The sequence below is a fragment of the Rissa tridactyla genome, chromosome 8 (assembly GCF_028500815.1).
Source record: "Rissa tridactyla isolate bRisTri1 chromosome 8, bRisTri1.patW.cur.20221130, whole genome shotgun sequence".
NCBI classification, from domain to species: Eukaryota; Metazoa; Chordata; class Aves; order Charadriiformes; family Laridae; genus Rissa; species Rissa tridactyla.
The window spans coordinates 40639885-40660354 of record NC_071473.1 but is presented as its reverse complement, the minus strand read 5'-3'; the positions used below and the strand labels follow the sequence as shown (position 1 = coordinate 40660354).

The following is a 20470-nucleotide window of genomic DNA, read 5'->3' as shown; positions in this document are numbered from 1 at the left end:
TTTGTGCGTACCCCTCTCTGTGCCCGTTTCACGCCCTCACTGAGCCGTGAGCAGCTTCTGTCTTCGTTGTATTAATTTGCTGCATGGGAGGAACATGTAGGGCGTTAATGTGATGGATTCGTGTTTTAGCTCTTTCCAGCTTTCAGCTCAGGATACTTCAGCAAGCCTCTAATAATAGTGTTTGCTATTGTGCATGGCGCGTGCAGCCAAACCGACGTCTGGGAGTGAGTTTGAGATGGAACTGTGGTGCTTTCCACAGCAATATGGCTTCTTTCCTTATTAACCAACACTGAAACATATTGCCAGACTAACGGTGCCGGTTTCATGTAATGGTTCCACAAAATGTAAAAGTAAAAGCAGACCCGGTTCCTGCGCTCTGGCCTTCCCCTTGTTCCTGGGGTGAATTCCCGCCCAGCCAAAGAGCTGGTCGTCTGAGACCTCATGCCTTCTCCTGCAGTACAGGGAGGTTAGAGCCAGCCCAGCCATTGGCGTTAGTTGCTGCACAAGTTGGACAAAAGCTGGTGCTGGTGCCAAGGGGAAGGCAGGAGCCGGCAGGAAGAGGAGGGGCGTCCGGGAAGGTGGGCTCTGGCTGCCAGGGAGCCACGTCCTGATGGTGGCGTGATCATTATCAACAGCTCTTTTTTGCAGTCCTAACAGATAATTATCTTCGTACAGTAGGAGTTTTAATCCACAGATCATTAATTCAGTAGAAAAAGTGACAGCCTCTGGTTCGTGTGAAAATTGACTATCAAGGGGTTATCTCAAGTTGTTCTTGATCTTTTTAGATCCTTGCTTCCTTGCCTCTTCTAACACATCTTCCTTTTTAAGAAAAGTTTATTTTCTTTGCCTTCAAAACACCGTAGAGCTCCAACTTTCCATACTTACTAGGTGTTTCTCTTTGCTGTCACAACTTGTCTCCAGCAGCCTGCGCTGAAATATTAATGGCCTTATGCCACTGTATTAGGATGACTTTTTTTAAAAATAGAAAATATCTGTGATTCTGCTGAAAATTTAGAAAGTACTTACTATTTTAAAGAACTAGGTATTTAACACTATCATGGTACTCAACTTGTCTTCCAAAAGACAGTAATGCACACCTTTTGTAAGAAGCAGAACTATTCTGTTTAATAATAATACACCAGCAGCTATGCACAAGGAAGTGTAGTATAAAGCTGTAATTGTTTTTTGACGCAATGCATTTTTTTCATAAAGAAATACCTGTAAAGGACAAAACATCTGGATGCGTATCTGGACCGTTGTTTTGCTTCTAAAGCATTTGATACTGCTTCGTTACTCTTAGAGAAGTCACCTGTCTTAGGAATTCTCTCAAGCTGAAAAACATATTAAAAATTAGAGTGATCTGAAATACATAATTTTTGGGAGGGCCGGGAAGATTTTATACAGCACACATCTGCAGTTGGCTGTACCGATCATTTATATATTTGTTCAAAATCTTATGTGTCTGTGGTTTAATTTGTGTAAAAGGCGCAGTAAGGAGCACTGAAGTTCAACTAGGTAAGGTATTGGCATGTGTGTTGGATCTGGTGGCACAGACGTGTCCATGCTGGGGACAAAAAAAAAAAAAGCAAAAGAAACAAACTCTCCCTGAAAAAAGGAAGATACAAATTAAGAAAGACTAATGAAGTTGTTACTATGGCTTCGGTTTTTTGTTTGTTTGTTTGTTTTTAAATAACTTCTGCATTTACAAATCCTGCCTGCTCTGCTCCTTACCACTTTCGAACGTGGCCTGTCTGACTGTGCCCAAAGAGGGGAAAGAGAAGCAGAGAGAAAAGAGGTGGGAACAGGAGCACGCATTGCAGCCGTGCAGACAGGTGCCACTGTCTGCTCTGGCAAAGATTAGAAGAAGTGAAGAGGAATTTCCCCCTTTGCCGGATTAAGGGAGCACAGCAGCAGCAGCGGTGTAGGGATGTGACAGTTTAATGAAAGACGCTTCACTTGACAAGGTACCAGGTCAAACTGTTTAAAGGTGCACTTCCTTTAGCACACTGATGAGAGTTTGTGCCTGTGTGACAGAAAAAGAATAGTGCAATGCAATATATCCTTTAGGTTCAATCCCTTTTTTTCCCCCCTTTTTTTTTTAGGTTTCAGCCGAGCAGCATTACCATTTGGTTTGGTTAGGAGGGAGCTCTCCTGCGAAGGCTACTCCATTGACCTCCGGTGTCCAGGAAGCGATGTTATTATGATAGAAAGTGCTAACTATGGACGGACAGATGACAAGATTTGTGATGCTGACCCTTTCCAGATGGAGAACACAGAATGCTTCCTTCCAGACGCCTACAAAATTATGACACAGAGGTAAAAATATATATATCATTTTGAGGACTAAAGAGGAAAAATGCCTGAATCAATATAGGAAGAGGTATATACTGTAGGAAGTGCTGAGCTGTAGTTGCCAGTTTGCTATTGAGGTAGTATTATTTCTATGTAGTAATATTAGAAGGAAACAGAACCTGCCAGTTGCAATTAGAGAGGTTTTTTTTAAAATTCAATGAGCAAGAGTTAAAAAGCAGGAAGATAAAACTGCAAGGAGAATGGAAAAATTCACTTATTTGGAGATTCCCAGTCTCCTTGTCTTTTAGGTGGTCAAATAGCACTCAAAATGTGTCCTAATGGCTGCTGCATTTTCCCTGGCCAAGTTATATGTGCTATGAATGCAGTAAATCATTACCGTAGTTCCCACCCGTAAAATGCTTCCAGTGGCAATACCATAATGATTAAATGCCAGGATGATTATATGTCATTATACATGCGCGTACAGAAGCATATATGCATTTAAACACGTTACATTATGTCTTAGTGGCAGTGATTGTCATTCAGAGAAGACAGTGAGTCAGAAGAGCCAATAAAAGTGTTTTTAGTACAAAAGGTGCATCAGGACTAAGATTCACAGAAATTCCTGTGCTACAGGCCCCATATGGGCAGCAGTCACCTAGTAATGACAGTTGTGGAAATGTCAGCACAAATCAGTCACCGTCATTGTTACTGGCTTAAACTATGAGCCTGAATAAGTTCAGGATTGGTGGGAAGTTTTCCTCCCAGTGCATTTTTCCTAGGGTGCGGAATCTGAGCAAAAAGGGGATGGGAATAACCTGGGAGCTTTCTGATGCATGTACACAGATGTGTCAAAAGAGTCATCGAGTTGTCCTGTGTGCTGTGCTCCATTTACTGTGTTCTGTTGGAACACTAAGGTGTAGTCCCATCTTAAAAATATTCCATTTTGGTTTCCCAATTCACTCAAGTGGTCGTGAGCATGACTCTTAACAATTTTTTATCATTTTCATGTGAATACATGGATGTTCCCTACTTCTGTAGTCAAATATTTGGGCTTCAATTTCAAATGCTGGAGGTAAATTAAGGATATCAGGCCTTTTATTCTTGTTCTGTGTTCAACCTGTGAGTTGTTCTGTGATCAGTAAGGGAAAGGCTCCATCACTACGCTAGTAAAAAGGTAATATAACTTCTTTAAATCATGTTTGAATTATCTTCTTGTGGTTCTAGTTCGTTGTTGTTAATTAGATCAAGCCAGATTTCCATTGAGACTGCAGCGGCAGTGTCATCATCCTCTAATCTGTCAACTCCCTTTGAAACCACCTTCAATTGCTTTTGTAAATGTAGTGCCTCTCTGTAGACTTCCTTGTTGTGTAAAATGCATGTTGTGTTTTGATCAAAGTCCTCCTTATGTTCACTGCAAATATACAGATTAAGGTAGTCAGAGACAAATATAGAGGCACAATCTTGCTTAAAGTGACATCAGACTGTTACTGGAAAGCTGAAATTTCAGTCCTCCTCTTTCAATTAATCCACTGTAAGTTTATGATAGCAGAGAGTATTTTTGAACTTCCTCAGTGTTCCACTCTTCCCCTTTTTTCAACAGATTAAAATGAAGTCGTGATCACATGTATGACATTGGTTCAGAGTATCTATGCTCAAGAGAGATTTTTTCTTTTTTGTTCTTTTTTTTTTTTTTTTGGCTGAACAAATGGCAAAGATCATTTGACACTTCGCTTTCTATTTTTGTCTGGCATTTATAGTAATTTGGAAGTTTGCTTTCGTAGTTATCTTTCTCAGATCCTGTCAGTAAGTAGAAAAGCTGTCTCTTTTGCCTTGTTTAATCTTTTCTCAAAATTGCGCAATTTGCGCTATATTGCAAGCATAGAATAACATTGAAAATTTCTTATGAAACATTAGAAGTTCTTTTATCTCGTTTATTTGTAACTGCATTGGTGATCATAAGTTCTTGTTGTCTAAGGCAAACTGTTGTTTGATACTTAGTGCGTGTCCTTCATCTGATACCTAAAAGTGTCACATCAGCTGTATTTTGATGGCAGCAATTGCATAAAAATATCTCACCTGAAGGACTATCAGATTTATTGGTTCTCTCTTTTTTTTTTTTAAACTGACTAGAAAAAAACAATCTGTTGGAACATTTGACCACAGGGAAAACTTTTCTTCCATACCTTTAGAAATAAGCACCAACAGTTTCTACATTGCTGCTTAAAATCTTACAGTGTTTTCTTGTAAGGACTAATGACAAGTTTTTATCACTTCAGCCAGCAGTGGTTTTACCACTGTGTTTGACCACTCAGTTCAGTTTAGACCTGCAGTTAAATGTAGTTCCACGGCAATTATTAAATACTCGTCATTAATTTGCAACATTACTCCGCAGGTTTGGCACAGCAACTACATTTACTGCAGTGACAACGTGAAAACACTAGCTTAATGAGATCAATACTGTGAAATCTGAAGATTGAAAAATAAGATGAGGTTTCCAGTTTAACACAAAGCCATGTAATCATATGCCCTGCTCCCCTTCCAGAGAATTTGAGATATTAGTACACAAACTTTGCCAGGGTCCACTGATGCATCAGCTCCTCTTTCTTAGAATGAGCTGCTACCTAATCTTTTCTCCCTCCCTTTTCTTCCTTTTCTGCGGTTCTCAAAAGATTTTTAACTTAATACTATACTAGAACACTAATGACTTCATTGCTTTGCTTTTACTTTTGTAAAGTAGTTATTAAATTTTTAGTCCCTGATTGAAATTACGTCCCAATTATTCTAGAATAAAGTCTTTCAGATGTATTTAGATTCCATGTAAACTTCAGACTGGCACGATTAAAATTAAAGCTTTGAAGAAAGAGACTAGACCTTTAGAAAATCGCTCTCCCCTTTCACACTTTTCTGATAATTAACCCCAGCGTTTGCATACAGTCAAGTTTGAGAGATCCTACTATGCGCTAAAGTTGAGTGTAGAAATAAGCTTATTTCTAGAATATTTAGTGAGGGAATAGTGTAAGTGAGTGGCAGAGGAGCCACGTGTCAGGCAGCTAGGTCTTAAAATAGTCAAACCGTCAAACTCCTTGGTGCCCCGCTGTCCTCTAGCAGGGACAAATCTCCTCTGTTTCCTCTTTGTTTAAAAAGAAATGAAATGAACAAGGAAGCCGATGATGCAAAACAGCCTGAGGAAATTGCTCTAGTTGCTTGCTGATAAAGTTTTTGTGTGGCTGTAGCCAGAAACTGTCACGAGACTTTGAAGTTGATAGGGGTAACTGGTACTGCTCTTTGTAAGCACAGCAGAGGTTGGAAAATTAACATGATAAAATTTACTTATGACTTAGTGTTAAGTCCACTTCCTTGTAAGTGGATTGCAGGTGGATTGTGTGAGTTACAGTCGAACCTCCTCTGCATTTATGGGGACTTTCTGCCTCCAGTGTCAACTTCAAAGCCCCGCTCTGCAGGCTGCAGCTGGGTGGACCATAGGTTTTTGTTAGGACAGGCACGGAGGGTTATGTAGATACCATATAGTGTTTGGATTTCTGTTTTATTAGGTTAAAATAATAACAGGTATTTATTTAAAAGTACTTGTAAATACATACTCAAAATACATCTCAAAGGCATATTGTGTATGCAATTTTATAGTGGAACAGTAAGATGCATTTTTGCATGCTGGGACCTTTCTCTTCTAAATTAAAAACAGGCTTTTTTTAGTAGGAACTATTTTTCCTAGTTGTAAGCTTTTTGTTCAGGACAAGTTCCTGACTATTTTAAAGATTAGACACCGTAACTATCTTTGTGATTCCAGTACAGTGCAATTAGATATTTTTTCCTGTGTATTTAAATAAACACTTGGGTAGTGTGGCAGATAATAATTTTGAATAATATAATTTTAAATCACAAGAAATCCAATATTAAAAAAAGTCAGGTCCATTCCAATCTGCACACCTTATTTTTGAGTAATTTACAGTTATTAGTGGGGCGTGTAGAAAATTAACGGTTTTTATTTAAAGAAAATGCAGCCTATTAACTTTGAATCTATGGAATCACTTACTTGGATGCAAAACTCAAGCATTTAATGTTGACAGCCAAATTAACGTTAACTTGAGAAAAAAAACATTGTTTCCCTCTTGATAAAGGCTAAAATACCTTGAACGTTTAAATAGAAACTTCTAATCTGTGTTCTGATACTAAGAGCATAGTTGTGATCATTAAAAAGAGGAAAAATTCAAAATGTTTCAAACTAAAGACTCTGCAGACCAAGCAAATATCCACATTAAAAAATATAATCTCACAGTTGGTATATTCAATTTATTTTTGAGCTGCAACAGAAGGGAGGTTACATCAATCCTGCACTGAAATGACCTTGAAATTCTATTTTCATCAACAATTTATACTATAATTGTAGATTTATGTGATCTTTACATCTTTACTAAACATATTTAATCAGTATAATTCTGCTTTTTAAATGTGCACAAACAAAGCAAACCTCATTATAATACGTGACCATAAATATAAAAATATGCTAGGTATAATAGATGAACTGTAATTTTATGAAATACCTTTCCCTTTTAAAACATGGCTGCAGAAGAGTAAAAGGATTAAGAGAGGAATAAATCCTCTTTTGCAGTGAGCGTTTTTTCTGTTGCACGTATCCTGTCCTATCTATAGCGCATGCAACACATGTACCTTCAATTACCACGTCCATCATGACACCAGTGAAGAGTTCACGCTTGGGTTTTTGTTACCATGAACTTTTCTCCCATGGTAATACCCTTAACCTGTTACGTCCATCATCTCTCTGCAAGACAGCTGTGCTTCAACGCAGGGTCTTCAAAATGTAAGCAAAGTGCCTCCTGCCCCACAGAGCGATCAAGGGAAAGCTGAGGGAAGCAGCTTTTCCATTCCTTCTTCCGAAACTTTATTTTTTTTCTTAATCCTTCCCAACGCGAGAGTGGGAGAATGGAGATGTTCATTCCTTTCCACCAACTCTGGTGTCCAACAAATACGTCATTTTGAAAAATCCTATATATAAATGAGAGTGAGAGATTTTTGAAAGAAAACAAAATGGGTTCTCCTCTGAAGAAGATATCTCTCAAGCCCTCCGTCTTATTCCTGCTTGTCAAGTCTGCGGAGGAAACATTGCCATACTGTATTAGCGTCCTTCCAAGTGAAAAGAGGTTTGGTCTGTTCCATAATGTGAGGGAATAAAGAAAATCTTCCACTGGACTCCAGGCTTGGATGGGTAGTGGGTAAATCTCCTACAGCTGATTATTCTCACTCACCGGAGTGAAAAGGCCCAGCCGAAAGCAAACCATGGGCAGGGTGGCTTTGCTGGTAGGAGGCAGAACCCGCTGTGGGGTCAGTGCAGGGCTGAATCCCAGCCTTTGTAAGGCTTCCGCAAAGAAGCATTTTAGTGCCTCAAAAATAGCTTCCTCAGACGGGGCCCACGGTTGATTCAGTGTTTAAACTGTAGCACGCGTCAGATTTGCATTTCGTAATGTGACTTAAAACCATTTTCACGGGCAGGATTTTATCCTCTGCCATTCACAAATGACTGTGATTGTGGTAATGGCGCACTTCACTTCGGGGGTCTGCCAGGCTTAGACAAGGGCTCTGCTGACCCCTGCTGCTATCCTTGCTTTTTCCCTTGCTTTTCCTTCTGCAGCCGAAGATTGCCTCCCTTTGCTAAAGGTATTATGTAGTGAAAAGTGTCTCAGGATAAGAGATATACCTTGCCTTTTTCTTCTTTCTGGTCATTAAGAGCTTACATCTTGGTCGATGTTGTGTCAGAGAAATGCTGGCGTTGACGCTGGAATAGCGCAGGCTGATGCGGATAAGGTACGTTCTCAGAATTTATGCACATCAGAGTGGTACCGATGCTGATGTCATGTACCAGGTCTTCCTTTTGCTTTGGCATGCCAGCGGTTTCTGTTTCAGCTTGCTGACAACTGCTTCACAAAACATTTACTGTACAAGATTATCAACATCCGATATCTTTTTTTAAGCATCCTTTAAAAACGAAGGCTTCTATTCATCTGAAACAGACGTAGGTCTTAGTACGACAGTCACCCCCGTGAGTATTTTGAGGTAGCAGAAGCTCTTTATTTTTAAACTAAGCTTTTCACAATACCGGGCCATGGCCTGATTGATCTTTGTTTTGTTTTGTTTTATTTTGTTTTCTCTGTGTTACTCACAAAACTTACTTATGACTCAATGTAAAGATAAAAGCAGAAATACATGAAGCTTATTTTCATGAACTAGGCATAATCACATAGCCTAGGATATTCATGAAGCATACCGTATTCCTTGGCTTTATTACAGAAACAAACAGTAATAGCCGTGACTGAGAACCTTATCTGGCATTTTGCATTTTTACTATCATTAATTCTTAATATGAAAGTAGTAGGTGTAGTTTATGCATTAAAAATAGGGCGTTTTATTAATGGGGTTCTTCCATCGTGGCATTCCTTAGTAAATTAAATACAAATCCTTATATTACGAGGTTCTGAGCAGTCAGGTAAGGTGAACTAGCTGTCAGTGGTACTTGATCATCTTTTTGCAGCGTGTCCTATTATTATTTTCTGCAGAAGAAATTATGTTACACATGTGCAAGCACATAACGCACACACACACACGCGTTGCTGTAGTCACGGCGTTGGACAAGCTACAAACGAAACAACAAAAGGATCATTGGTACCAACTAATGACATGTAAAATTTAGACTCAGTTTACTTCAAGAAAGATTGGATTCATTATTTTACCAGGGTGTAGCTTGGTATTTTATTTAGTGTTTTCGTATCTCACATTTAAGTTGTTTTATTTCCTTTATTATTGGCAAAAACACCATCAAATTCTTCTTAAGTCAGTGTATATCTTATCTGGCAGGATAGTGTATACATATTCATCAGTCTTTCCTTGCTGTTCACGGGTGAAAATAAATAGAAATAGCTGTACATATGTATACATAAATTTTTAAGTATTATACACTGTTTCCTGCCTATTTGAGCATCATATAAAATAGATGCTTCAGCCTGTGATTTTCTTGGGTTTTTTTCCTGATTTCTGAAATGGGCTCTAGTAGGTGTGCGTACTGTTTAGTCTACAGTTAATCATGTACTATATGTTTCGGGTATGTAGTTACCTCTCTTAGTAATTTACTAACGTTATTGAGAACTTGGCTGAGACAACATTGCTTAACCTTCACTTGAACTTTCTGTTCTCTTGGATGAATTTGTGTGAATTTTATATAGTTTTTGAATTTCTTGTCTAGCCAAGATAAGTTCTGGTTCAGTTGCACTCAGAACTTTATTATTAAAGAATTCTGATTTACTTACATATTACTGTGCCAAATTTAGTTCGTATAGAATAATACTGTAATAATTGAAGCCTATTAATTCCTCCCACCCCAATATATCCTCTATAATACTTAGCCAAAACAGCTACATTATCTGATAAGTTGATTTAGGACTTTATACATGTGTTCATATAGCCATTTATCTCAACCCTTGCTGAGGAGACCGTTATTAAGCTGTGATGACTGCTGAATATGAAATGTAACCAAGATTATTTTTTTATTCAAATATAATTTAAATATTCATCAAAGAGGAGTTATGCTTGAAACTGACAGAGACTATTAACATCAAAAAATATAATTAACTGCACTGGGTATCATGAAGCAGAGTTAGCCAAATAGCCGAGAGGTCTAATTGCTCTAGAGTCTGAGAAGCAATAGTTTTATTTTATACTGTTGCTGTGGAATTAATAGTGATGTGGTTTCCTATGCGAGGCAATTAAAAGCTGCCTGTTAAGGTTCATTGCACTATAGGAAATCCGTTGAATATCACTTAGTAAACAGAACTGACATGGAAAAGGTACATGAAGATGGGCAGAGCAGGGTATAGATCGTAAATTAGGACAGATTAATATGAATTAAATATACGTAAGTAAATTATGAGTACTTTTTAGTGTTAAAAAATCAGCAGTAGCAATGAAAGTGAAAAGTTTTCATTTGTAACACAAAGGAAATAGAATTTAAACTTTATTACAGTGAAGCTGTTTAATTCAGAGGAAAGGAACAGGAGAGTAACAAAGGTTTAAAAATTAAAAAGTAGCTACAGAGTAGTATAGAAATGAGGAGATCTCATTCTGGAAATTTCCTTCTGCCACAGAATAATCTCCTACTTACAATAAAAAAGAACCTTCTGACCTTTGTGGCTCAATTAAGCTTTTTAGTTGAATTGAACAAGAAAAAACATCTTTATTGAATCCTGTAGATTCTGCCCGTGCCCAGGCTATACAGTCTAAAAAGGGGTGGCCATATTCATGGCATCTTGACATTAATGAGGTTGCTGAAATGGAAAAGTTTAAGGATCAAAGATACAAGCAATAACAGTATTTTACAGCATTTCTTTTTTTCCCTCTCTAATAATAAAATTGCAATCTAATTGCTTAATAAGTGGGCCACGATTACTGAAAGACATAGATAATTCCCCTCTTTGCATTTTATTTTCTACATATTGCAGAACAATAATTATCAAAAATGCTGTGGCCACAAATGAAAGTGGTCTTTATTTTTTTTTTTCTGTCATATAATAACTGTGAATGAAAGGAGTTTGCGTGTGTGTTCTTTAATTTAGTATGATAGTCCACATCTATCTTTTTAAAGAAGCAATCTTAAAAACTAGTGGCGTACTGGTAAAAGAAGATCAAACAAAGAATTCAACTAGAATTCCTGTTTTATATAAAGATTGTCGGCCTGTTTCATACATTATTTAGCATGCTTACCCTGTTTATATCAGTGACATAAGAGCGTGTGCTACTTTCTCAGAAGAGTACCGTTTTTGCCGCTTCACAGCACAGTGCCTTGTACTCCCAGGCTTGCACATGGTGTTAGCAGATATTTAAAGCACTTCAGCCTAACATTTTATAGGTCATGATGAACTGAGCCTATAAAACAAGCTACTGCAATGAAGTTAATGCAGTCTTAAGAGTGTTACACAGACCGAATACTCAGTATTCAGTATATTTTTAGCCTGCTGTAGACACATCAATGGGGAGGGAAGGTTCTTATCATGTAGAATTTTTCCATGTCAAATGTGCTTTATAATATGCTTGCAATGCAGGATCTTTACTACAAATTTACTATTGAAAGACGTATTTTTTTTGCAGATTTTCACTATAATATGGCAACTGTCAGAACCTTTGAATTTTGGTTTCTTCTACTCCCCCCCCACACACACACACATGTGTATACACACACAAACACGTACACACACAAACCAGGTCCTGTAACATTTTTAAAAGAAATTAGGTAGCAGAATTGCTTCATTGAGCAAGGTGCCCTGGCCAAAATCATACATTTCAAATGCCTTAGCGGAAGAAGTCTTACTACTTCTTAATGACACCGAACTGTGTAACGTTTCATCTGGCAAGATAGATATTTTGCCACTGTACGTGCAAAGGCATCTATATTTCTTTCTTAGTAGTAATCTGTGATCTTTAACCTTTCTGTTCATTGCTTCTCAGATATCTTGCTTCTTGAGATGTATATCTATGTGACGAAGAAGCAATTTTGAAATGTATTTAATACACACATTTTTCCAGCACTGTAAAATTGTTGTTTCACCGGAACTCAAGAGTTCGTGCTCCTTTTCCGCTGTCTCTTTAACGCATTCATTTAGGCTGAGTTGTAAGTGTAACAATAACGTGACAGTTGCGAACCCTTAACCTTTCCCTGTTTACTGAATTTGTTAACAGCATTGAACTCGGCTGTACTATTACACTCATGAAGCTGTAGGTGGTTTCTCATCTAGGGCGTAGTAGCACTGATATTGCTTTCAGTATATTATTCTAGTGCCAGCATCACTGGTGAGTATGAAAAACACCATTTACTTTGTATATTTAGCTTTCTTAGATAATTTTTCTGCCTTTGTGACAGCGATACAGCAAAAGAACACCTCCTGGAGTCGCATTTAAAACAGGAGCACTTTGAGTAATGTGCTGTAGACAGAACACATATGAGTTAGTGCTCAGTTATCATGAATGCCATCAGCAATGCCTTGTTGCTTTCTTATCAGCCACTTCCTGCTGTCAGCCCAGTGCTTATTTCAATAGAAAAGGATTTGCATCAAATGTAATACAGTATTATGTATGGCTAACATGGGGTTTTTAATTGTGCAGGCACATGAGACTCCTCCAGTGGTAGACAGTTTGATAAAAGGATTAGATCATGAATATTTTTGACACAATTAAAGATTATCTGTGTGTTGACAGAGTGAAGCCAGTGAATTTTCTGGTGTGTTTTTTACAGAAGTGAGTCTGCTTGACTTGTGTAAAAACCAACTGTGGAATACGCAGGATTTTTGTAGGTGTAAAAACAAGCAAACAAAAGCAGCCTCCTAAACTTTGTTGGGCTTAAAACTGAAAGTTCCAGGAATCGGAGAGTGCACAGCTCAAATCAGTAATCTAATCCCTTAACTTCAAATGACAAAGAAGAAAGTGGGATTGTGCTTTCCAAGTTAGAGCAGAAAGATTTTGCAGGAGAAGTCCTATACCTGTAAGCCCTGCAAGCTTTCCAGATGATAATTAGATCCAGGCATCACTGTAGGTAATGAATAACAGTTCTTTTGTGGCAGGCATTCGTCTCAGAAGAAAAGAAAGTACTTGCAGTGAGGACTCTCAGACACATTTTAATAGGAAATGACACCACTGTTACAGAGTTGATTAAAGACCTACCAAGGGACAGCACTTCTGGAAAAAATCAGCAGATGAAATAGGAAGTTGTAATTTTATTATTAGTTATCGGTTAAATATATATAACTTTAAAGCCATGAAAACCGCATTAAAAATTATGAGAAAAAGGACACAACCATCTTGCTAGCACATTGCACTTTTATAAATCTTGTAAAATAACCAAGTTGTCTTTTGGCCTCTTGCTCAGCGTTTTGCTTTGAATTCTATTGAGCCGTAGAAATGAGTCACTCCGTAGCCCTGTGGAATTGGTAGATATGCAGCGGTGGGCACATGGCCTTTGTTGATGAAAATTATAACCCAAAAAGGGGATATTCCCCGAGGCAAGTTTACAAAAAACAATTTATTCTTTTTCACCCTGTAAAACTCATCTTACATGCAGGATCTCTTGCATTATTACAAACTCTAATCCTCTGAGTGGGTAATTAACGGACCAGAAAAGCCATTTGTGGAAAGAAAGAGCCATAAGGGTGAAAAATATTTCTCCGCTGAATGATCTTTAAGGAGTAAATAATTACAAGAGTGAGAGGTTTGGGATGACCAATCTAAATCTGAACATAATTAGGATGAACACAGTTTGAAAATCGAAGCAGTTGGCATGTGCAACAATTCTCATATCAGAAGACTAATTAAATATTTAAAAGCCCAAAACCCCTCACTATTCACAGAAAAATAACCTGCCACAAAAGGGTCTGTAACTTTGCAGATAATTAGGAAGGGTTACAGGGGGAAAAAATCACAGATCGGCTCCAAGGTTCTGCAAGGTCACGTCTTATTATGGTGTATCTTTTATATGGTCTGATAACAAGTTTCTTGCTAATTTAATCTAAGTAGGGCATCCCATGGTGATTTCCCATTTCCCTTGTTAAAAATCTGATCGTTTTTCTATGTGCAAACCGCGATAGGTGAACATTTTTATAAATAATTGCTCCTAATTGATACAGGTTATAATATTTTTTAATTATTCAAAGAGAATGCATGTGTTAAAGTTCAGTTAGGGTTGCCCCCATCACACCCCCCATTTGAAATCGTCCTCATCCTGTCCATTTTAGAGGGAAACCAAGGACCCTTATGAAATCATGTTGCTTTGGCGGTCAATTCTGTAAATTAGTAAGTCTTACTTTCCTGTTAGAGCTAAGATACATTACGTAGCCTATGCATTTCTGCAAACAGAAGACCTGTGTTAAACTTGGGAGACCCACAGGGAGTCCATCTGGACCTGGAGGTCCAGTTGAAGTGTGAACAGTGAAAGCGTACAAAGGCTTCTACATTTCAGAAGCTGCAGTAACAAATCACACCTGTCATTTGCAATACCTTGTTTTAGTAATTCAAGTGTGTGATTTTTTGAAATGTATTTAAGATCTGTGCAAATTAATGTGAAGGATAAAGCTACACGTTTTCAATATTGTAATTCTTTAAGTTACTCATTTGATAATGACTCAGAAGCTGTCTTAAGTGACATAACTTTTAACTACATTATGAATATGCTGAATGCCAAGCCATGGATAAAAAAGATCGACCGTGCTGCAAAGAAGAGTTTTAAAGGGTTTTTACTCTTATCCTGTGCTATCTACCTGGGAGTCTCTTCTCCTGCAAGCCTGTTGCCGCCTTACACCTAAGGAGCAGACACTGTGCTTCAGGGTTTTCGGCTGGATTTTCTATACGCCCTGCTCCAGCACCGTATCTCAGGAATAAACGCCCCTTCCTAAAGCTCTCGTATTATTACCCAACCCTGTGTTTCTCCCCTGAAACCTGCTCAACCTACAAGGCATGATGCTGCACTCAAGCTCACTCAGTGTGAATAATCTGTGTAAATTGCTCAGATATTGCGATGCTGCACTACTGAAGTTTTCATTAGTAAATAAGCATAGCTGCAGGCTATTTATTTTGTCTAAATGGTGAAACATTTAATTGGATCTTTTGAACTGATTACTTTTCAGCAGTGCGGATCTGCTTGGCTTAGTTGGTGTACTAAGACGTACACTGCCTGTAATCCCACGCTGCATTTTGCTTGCAAATATGCGTGCAGATAAATAATATGACGAGATTATGAATATGACTCTATTTCCATTTCTGCTTCCTCAGGTGGGGTTGCATTAGAAACAGTTTCTGTAAAAAGCAGGTCTCTTCTGCTTGATACCGTTAGAAGGTTTGGGTTTGGTTTACACCTACGCAAACCTTACCAAGAGACTCTTCTGTTTACTTTGCACGTCTCGTTGCATCTTTTGATATCTAGTTTTCCTGCCCTTGCTCTACAGTCAGTTCCTCACAGACTCTGGTAGCTCTAGTAGGCCTTCCACATACATGGTAGAAAGTAGGGAGGACAGAAAGATGGGATTATAAAAGCACTTACAAATTACCGAGCGAAGGTATGTTGTGTATTCCACTGGAATCTACATTTCCTTTTCCTTTTTCTTTTTTTTACTCCTTCCTGTTTTATGTGCTGCTTCAGTTTCAGGTTAATAATAACCCCATAAAATAGCATTTATACCAATAAACAAAGTACTGGAACAAGAATGAATTCTAAGAAGAAAAAAATATCTTCGATAGCTTAGATGTGAGTAAGTGAGAACATTCGTCTTTTTAACAGTGACTGCTTTGAACTTGGAGAACTTGAATACTAAAAGGCAAATGGGTCATAACTACATGTATTAAAATTGTAAGAGTTTGAAAGCAAAAAAATACTGTGTTAAATTAGTTTGCCATACAAGTCTGGTACACATTCATTGATAGTGAATCAAACTGGGTAATCATCAGAAAGAGCCTGTGGGAGTTGTATATTTTCTGTTGTTTTTTAGTTATCTATTTGGAGTTTTCGTCCTTAATGCATACCCTTAAACTCCCACAAGATTACGTTGTATAAAGAAAACACAATTAAATATTATTATATATTTATTGGGCAAACAGAAACAACTCTATGGTGCACCTTATTCTACAATATAATTATACACTATTTAGCTTCCTTATGTCATGGTTATTCAGTAATTAGGAAGATTCAACAAACCATCAATATTACATTTTAAAAGAAAGTAGAAACAGTTTTCCCATTTCCCCCCCAAATATTTTTCATCCAAAGCCACCAGGTTTATTGTTGTAGTGGTCACGTTGCCAAGTACATAGAAAATCCCAAGGCTGGTTTGTGAATTTTCAGACCAATTTCTAGCATGCCTTACTGCTTTAGCGGTTACAGGAAGATCTCCAATATTTAGAGAAAATTCTTATGGCCAGATTCTGCTTTCGTACATGCCCATGTATCTCCCATATTTTTCTTAGATTATGAAAACTACCACTACAGCACACTAAATCTGTTTTCCCTTTGAGCTAGGTAAAATTTGTGCTTTTTGTTTTGTCATGCTCATTCCCCATAATAAATTGTTTTAGGGATTCTAACTTGAAAAGAATTTTTAGAAAATCTTATACAGTAAGCAAAGAGTACGCAAAATTGCCAGGGTGGCATCCTGGATTTCCTAAAAGTCAGTTGCAGGATTACATGTCTGTCTCCAAGGGAGCGTGGCTCTGCAGGGATGCGGGCGCTCGCTATTTCTGCGTGGGTAGGGCTGGGCTGCTGCTGCTGCGGTTCCTGGAGCGCGGCGGGTATCGCAGTGATGGCCAGCCAGTGCTGCTTCGAATCAGGGCTTCATTGCAAGGCCTGGTTTTTTTTAGCAGGTCTTTTTTTCAGGCTTTGGTTAGGCCCAGTTTGCTAACTCATTAGGTTTCGGTATGTAATAATGTATTTCTTGTGAGGTGAATTTGAAACTCAGAATTTAAATACATTCCTTTAAATAATTTTATCTGCTGTGGTATGGGTATGTGCATACATATGTATCTATACACTTCCAAAATAAAGTCTCTGTTCTCCGGCTATTTTATATGTAAGTTTTGTACATGCTTTCCAAGGCCAAATTAATAAAACATAATATTTAAGTAATACCTGACATCTTCACACACATGTAAATTTGAGTTTAATAACAGGAGTGGAGTTCTAGTGCATACGCGTACAAAAGCAGAAGCACATCTCACGTGGCAGTTGTAGACCATTAGGAGTATGTATGTAAAGACAGCCATTTACTCCGGGTAAAGAGGTTCGGGAATTTTTCAATTGAAAATACGCTGCTGTTAAAAGTCAATACGTGAAGTGTAGTCATCCCACACTCCCATCTCTTTTTACTCAGACTGCAGCTCACCCAGGGTGAATAAGGAACAAGAAGACCATATGGAGTATGTGGTGCTACAGCGCAGAGTTTACGTGCTTCAAGTGGTGTTTAAGCAGGTTGCTGCAGGCAATATGCAGGAACATGTCATCATGCTAGCTTTTAAGTGTTTAATCAATATGCTGAAAGAGAAATATTGTCAGATCTGACTTGAAAGTTTCAAAACATATCAAGGAGGGTTTTTTTAATGCATTGACAATTTTATTAGAATGAATTTTATTTATTATACTGTATCTTTTTTTCTTTCTTTTTAAAGTACACATGGCTGTTTTCTGTGTGTGCCAGTTTTACCTTACTTAATGAAACACTGAATTCACAGAAATGCAGGATTGGGAATACGCAAAATTATTTTGATAGCCCATTTCTGGCTAGACGTTAACCTTTTCCAAATAACGTTGATGTTTCTTTTGTGTTACTATCTTTGTCAAAGTTGCTTATGCAAAACAAAAGCATTTGAAGGATAAATTGTCATGTGGAAGCTATTTCCTACATACCTTAACTTTGCAAACCACTTCGAAGGGAACTGTGTATATCTTTATGTGACTGATGTGACTTACTCATAAAGATGACCTCCTGCCTCAGTCGGTCCGTTTGATCCCTGTAATGCTAACGTATTTCCAGAATCTGCTTCTCAGATTCCAGTACTTCACTTTCTGGTCCAGTCATGATACACTGTGTTTTTAATTTTAATGCTGGAGTATTTGTTCAAGTCCATAGATTTTGCATTTTTAATCTTCCTTAGAACAGTGGTGAATAATGGCCCTTGGCAGGAGATAATGAAATTTTCTTAATTTATATTTTCAAGCAGAAGCTTCAATTGAAAATGGCATCCTATGGCCTGGAGACATAGCTCTAGTGCAAGTTTCAGGGGAGCTGTAATAATAATGCAGTGCCAGCGGTGACGGGGAATGATAGGACAGTGAAGAAGTAATTTAAGAAAGAAAAGAGAATGTACCAAAGCTTTATTGTAGCATATCTAATGATCTGCTGAAGATTCCCAATAGCTTTTGGAGCATGACAGGAGAAACTAATGTTATCTTGCCAAAACAGAAGCCCCTGCTTAATCAGCAGAACAAGATTATTGATTAAAACACCTCACACAATAGATTGCATATGGAATCTCATCTCCATACGTTGCATGTGGAAAAGTGCAATAATGAGCATAAGATAATAAAAAAAGAGCAAAAGCAATTTGTTGGGAATTGTACAAGTCAAGATTAGAGTTGAAATGCAAACAAATTATCATGGAAGGTACAGCTGTCCTTAAAACTGAGCACAGAAGGGGATGGATGCAGCAGGGACGTGGCTGCATCATGAGCAGAAGATAGTTGCAAACAGCTCTGCTGGAGCTGCTTTGCTTTCCTTTTTTTCTATATTCATCTGAAATGTGAAAGGGCCATTCCTCATTTGCACAGTCTTCTTCCTGAGGTGAAAGGAGTTCAGACATTGTACTGTAACTGTTAATTAAACACTCCATTTGATTTTTAGATTACTCTAAGTGATGCATCTGCATTATGAAAATGTAACCTTTCTTCATTCATGCTAAAATACTGAAGAAATGAGTGTTAGAGTACACAATTGCTCCTTGCATTCATGAGAACAGTGATACTTCCTACGGCTCCCCTTGCAAAACTCTTGCTGCTGCTGGCACAGGAACCTGAATTATCATTCCTTCAGTACTACAGTTAGTCTTTTCCTAACTAGGGTTTCAAATTTAATTCATATATTACCTTTTCTAAATCAAGTGTTATTGAGTTTGTATAGAGTTCTTTGCAGTTCTGCTTTATTTCCTTGTAAACGACAAAGTCGTATCATAAATCTTTGTGAATATTGTGAATGTCTTAAGCGTGAAGACATTTCTCGGTGTGAGATCATATGAATTTTAAGATTGTACATAAAAACCTGAGAATTTGCCTATTTTAACATATGTCAGGGGAGTATGTCATTAACTAGATTACAGCACACTTAAATGGTACTTAAAACCTACAGAAAACTTAAACGCTAGATTACAGACACTGAAACATTAAAGTATTAGTGATTTGACTTCTTAAAATTGCAGAAATTAGAGTTGGTTTGTATCATGCCTTTGTCTGGAACAATTTTAAAGGAGTTTGAATAGATGGACCGAACTAACAGCAAGTTATGTAGAAAAAATAACATTGGTTAAAATGAATGAGGGACTTCCAAGTTATTTGCTAGTTAAGGTTTTTGGAGCCTGGATTTTTTTATTTCTTGATAGTGTCTATGCCAATTTTGCAAATAGCCATGAACTTTATTTCCACTATAGTCTTTTTTTGGAGAATCTCATGAAGTGGCCCATTACAAAAAGGAGTGAAAATGGGTCACGGGATTGAGTTGAAGGCTGTAACAGGATAATATATCCTTGTCACTGGGCATAGTGTCTCTGGTTTAAAGGTTTCTCAAAATGGTGGAGCTCTGCTATGGCAGTGATGCGGTAGCTTTGACAATCTGTAATCATGTAGGATAATCTGCTGTTTAGCTCTGTTTTATGGAGAGTGGAGGATCTTTTTTCCAAAATACCAGACAGAATTCAGTGTTTCTTGTCTTAAAGGAGCTCAGCTGAAACCTTTATCAGTTTGTAAAATGGTCGTTGCAGGCAGCAGCAGATCTGTAGGCCAATAGCTAATAGAGAAGTTAGTATCCGTGGTTTTACAGGCGAAAAAGAACAACGCAGCAGACAGAAGACTTTCATTTATCTGGAGAACAAATCTCAGTAGTGTAAATTCCTTTCCCTGAATTGCTTGTCTCAGAACTACCTCTGCTAAGTCCACTTACTCTTCATCTCTTCTCCGTAACCTGTGAATTGGGATTGACAGCTGCTGCAGTTGCTGTCGGGTTTTTGTGAAGGTTTCACTAGAAATGAAATTTGACCACTAACTATGTAACAAATAGTTACCTGAAATTTCCATTTTTTTACGTGTAACATCTTAATCAAGTGTCCTTAATTTGCAGCCTTAGAAGTGCATGAAAATCAGAAACTTACATGAAGATTACTCGTGTTTTATAAAACGCAACCAGCAATGCAGCAGAATCAGTGATGTGAATGTACAACTAAGATTCAAAGCACAAATACTTCTATTCATTCAGTTGCCCAAGTAATTGCACTTCTGGGGGAGGTGGTGGGGGTGTGCTTTGTAGCGCTGCTGTGTACTGCAGCAGGTGACATAGCTCATTGGTTTGGAGTTGGAGTCTCC

General features: G+C 37.9%; 1 protein-coding gene across 9 annotated transcripts in view; it reads left to right on the top strand.

Annotated features, from left to right (window-relative positions):
• The window catches only part of ADGRL2 (adhesion G protein-coupled receptor L2), a 181246-nt gene that overhangs the window by 104935 nt on the left and 55841 nt on the right, over nucleotides 1–20470 (top strand). For all 9 annotated transcript variants that reach the window (XM_054213326.1, XM_054213318.1, XM_054213319.1 and 6 more), the window contains exon 3: nucleotides 2103–2316. In XM_054213326.1, the coding sequence (XP_054069301.1) occupies nucleotides 2103–2316 (214 nt within the window). The remainder of the gene's footprint in view (nucleotides 1–2102; nucleotides 2317–20470) is intronic.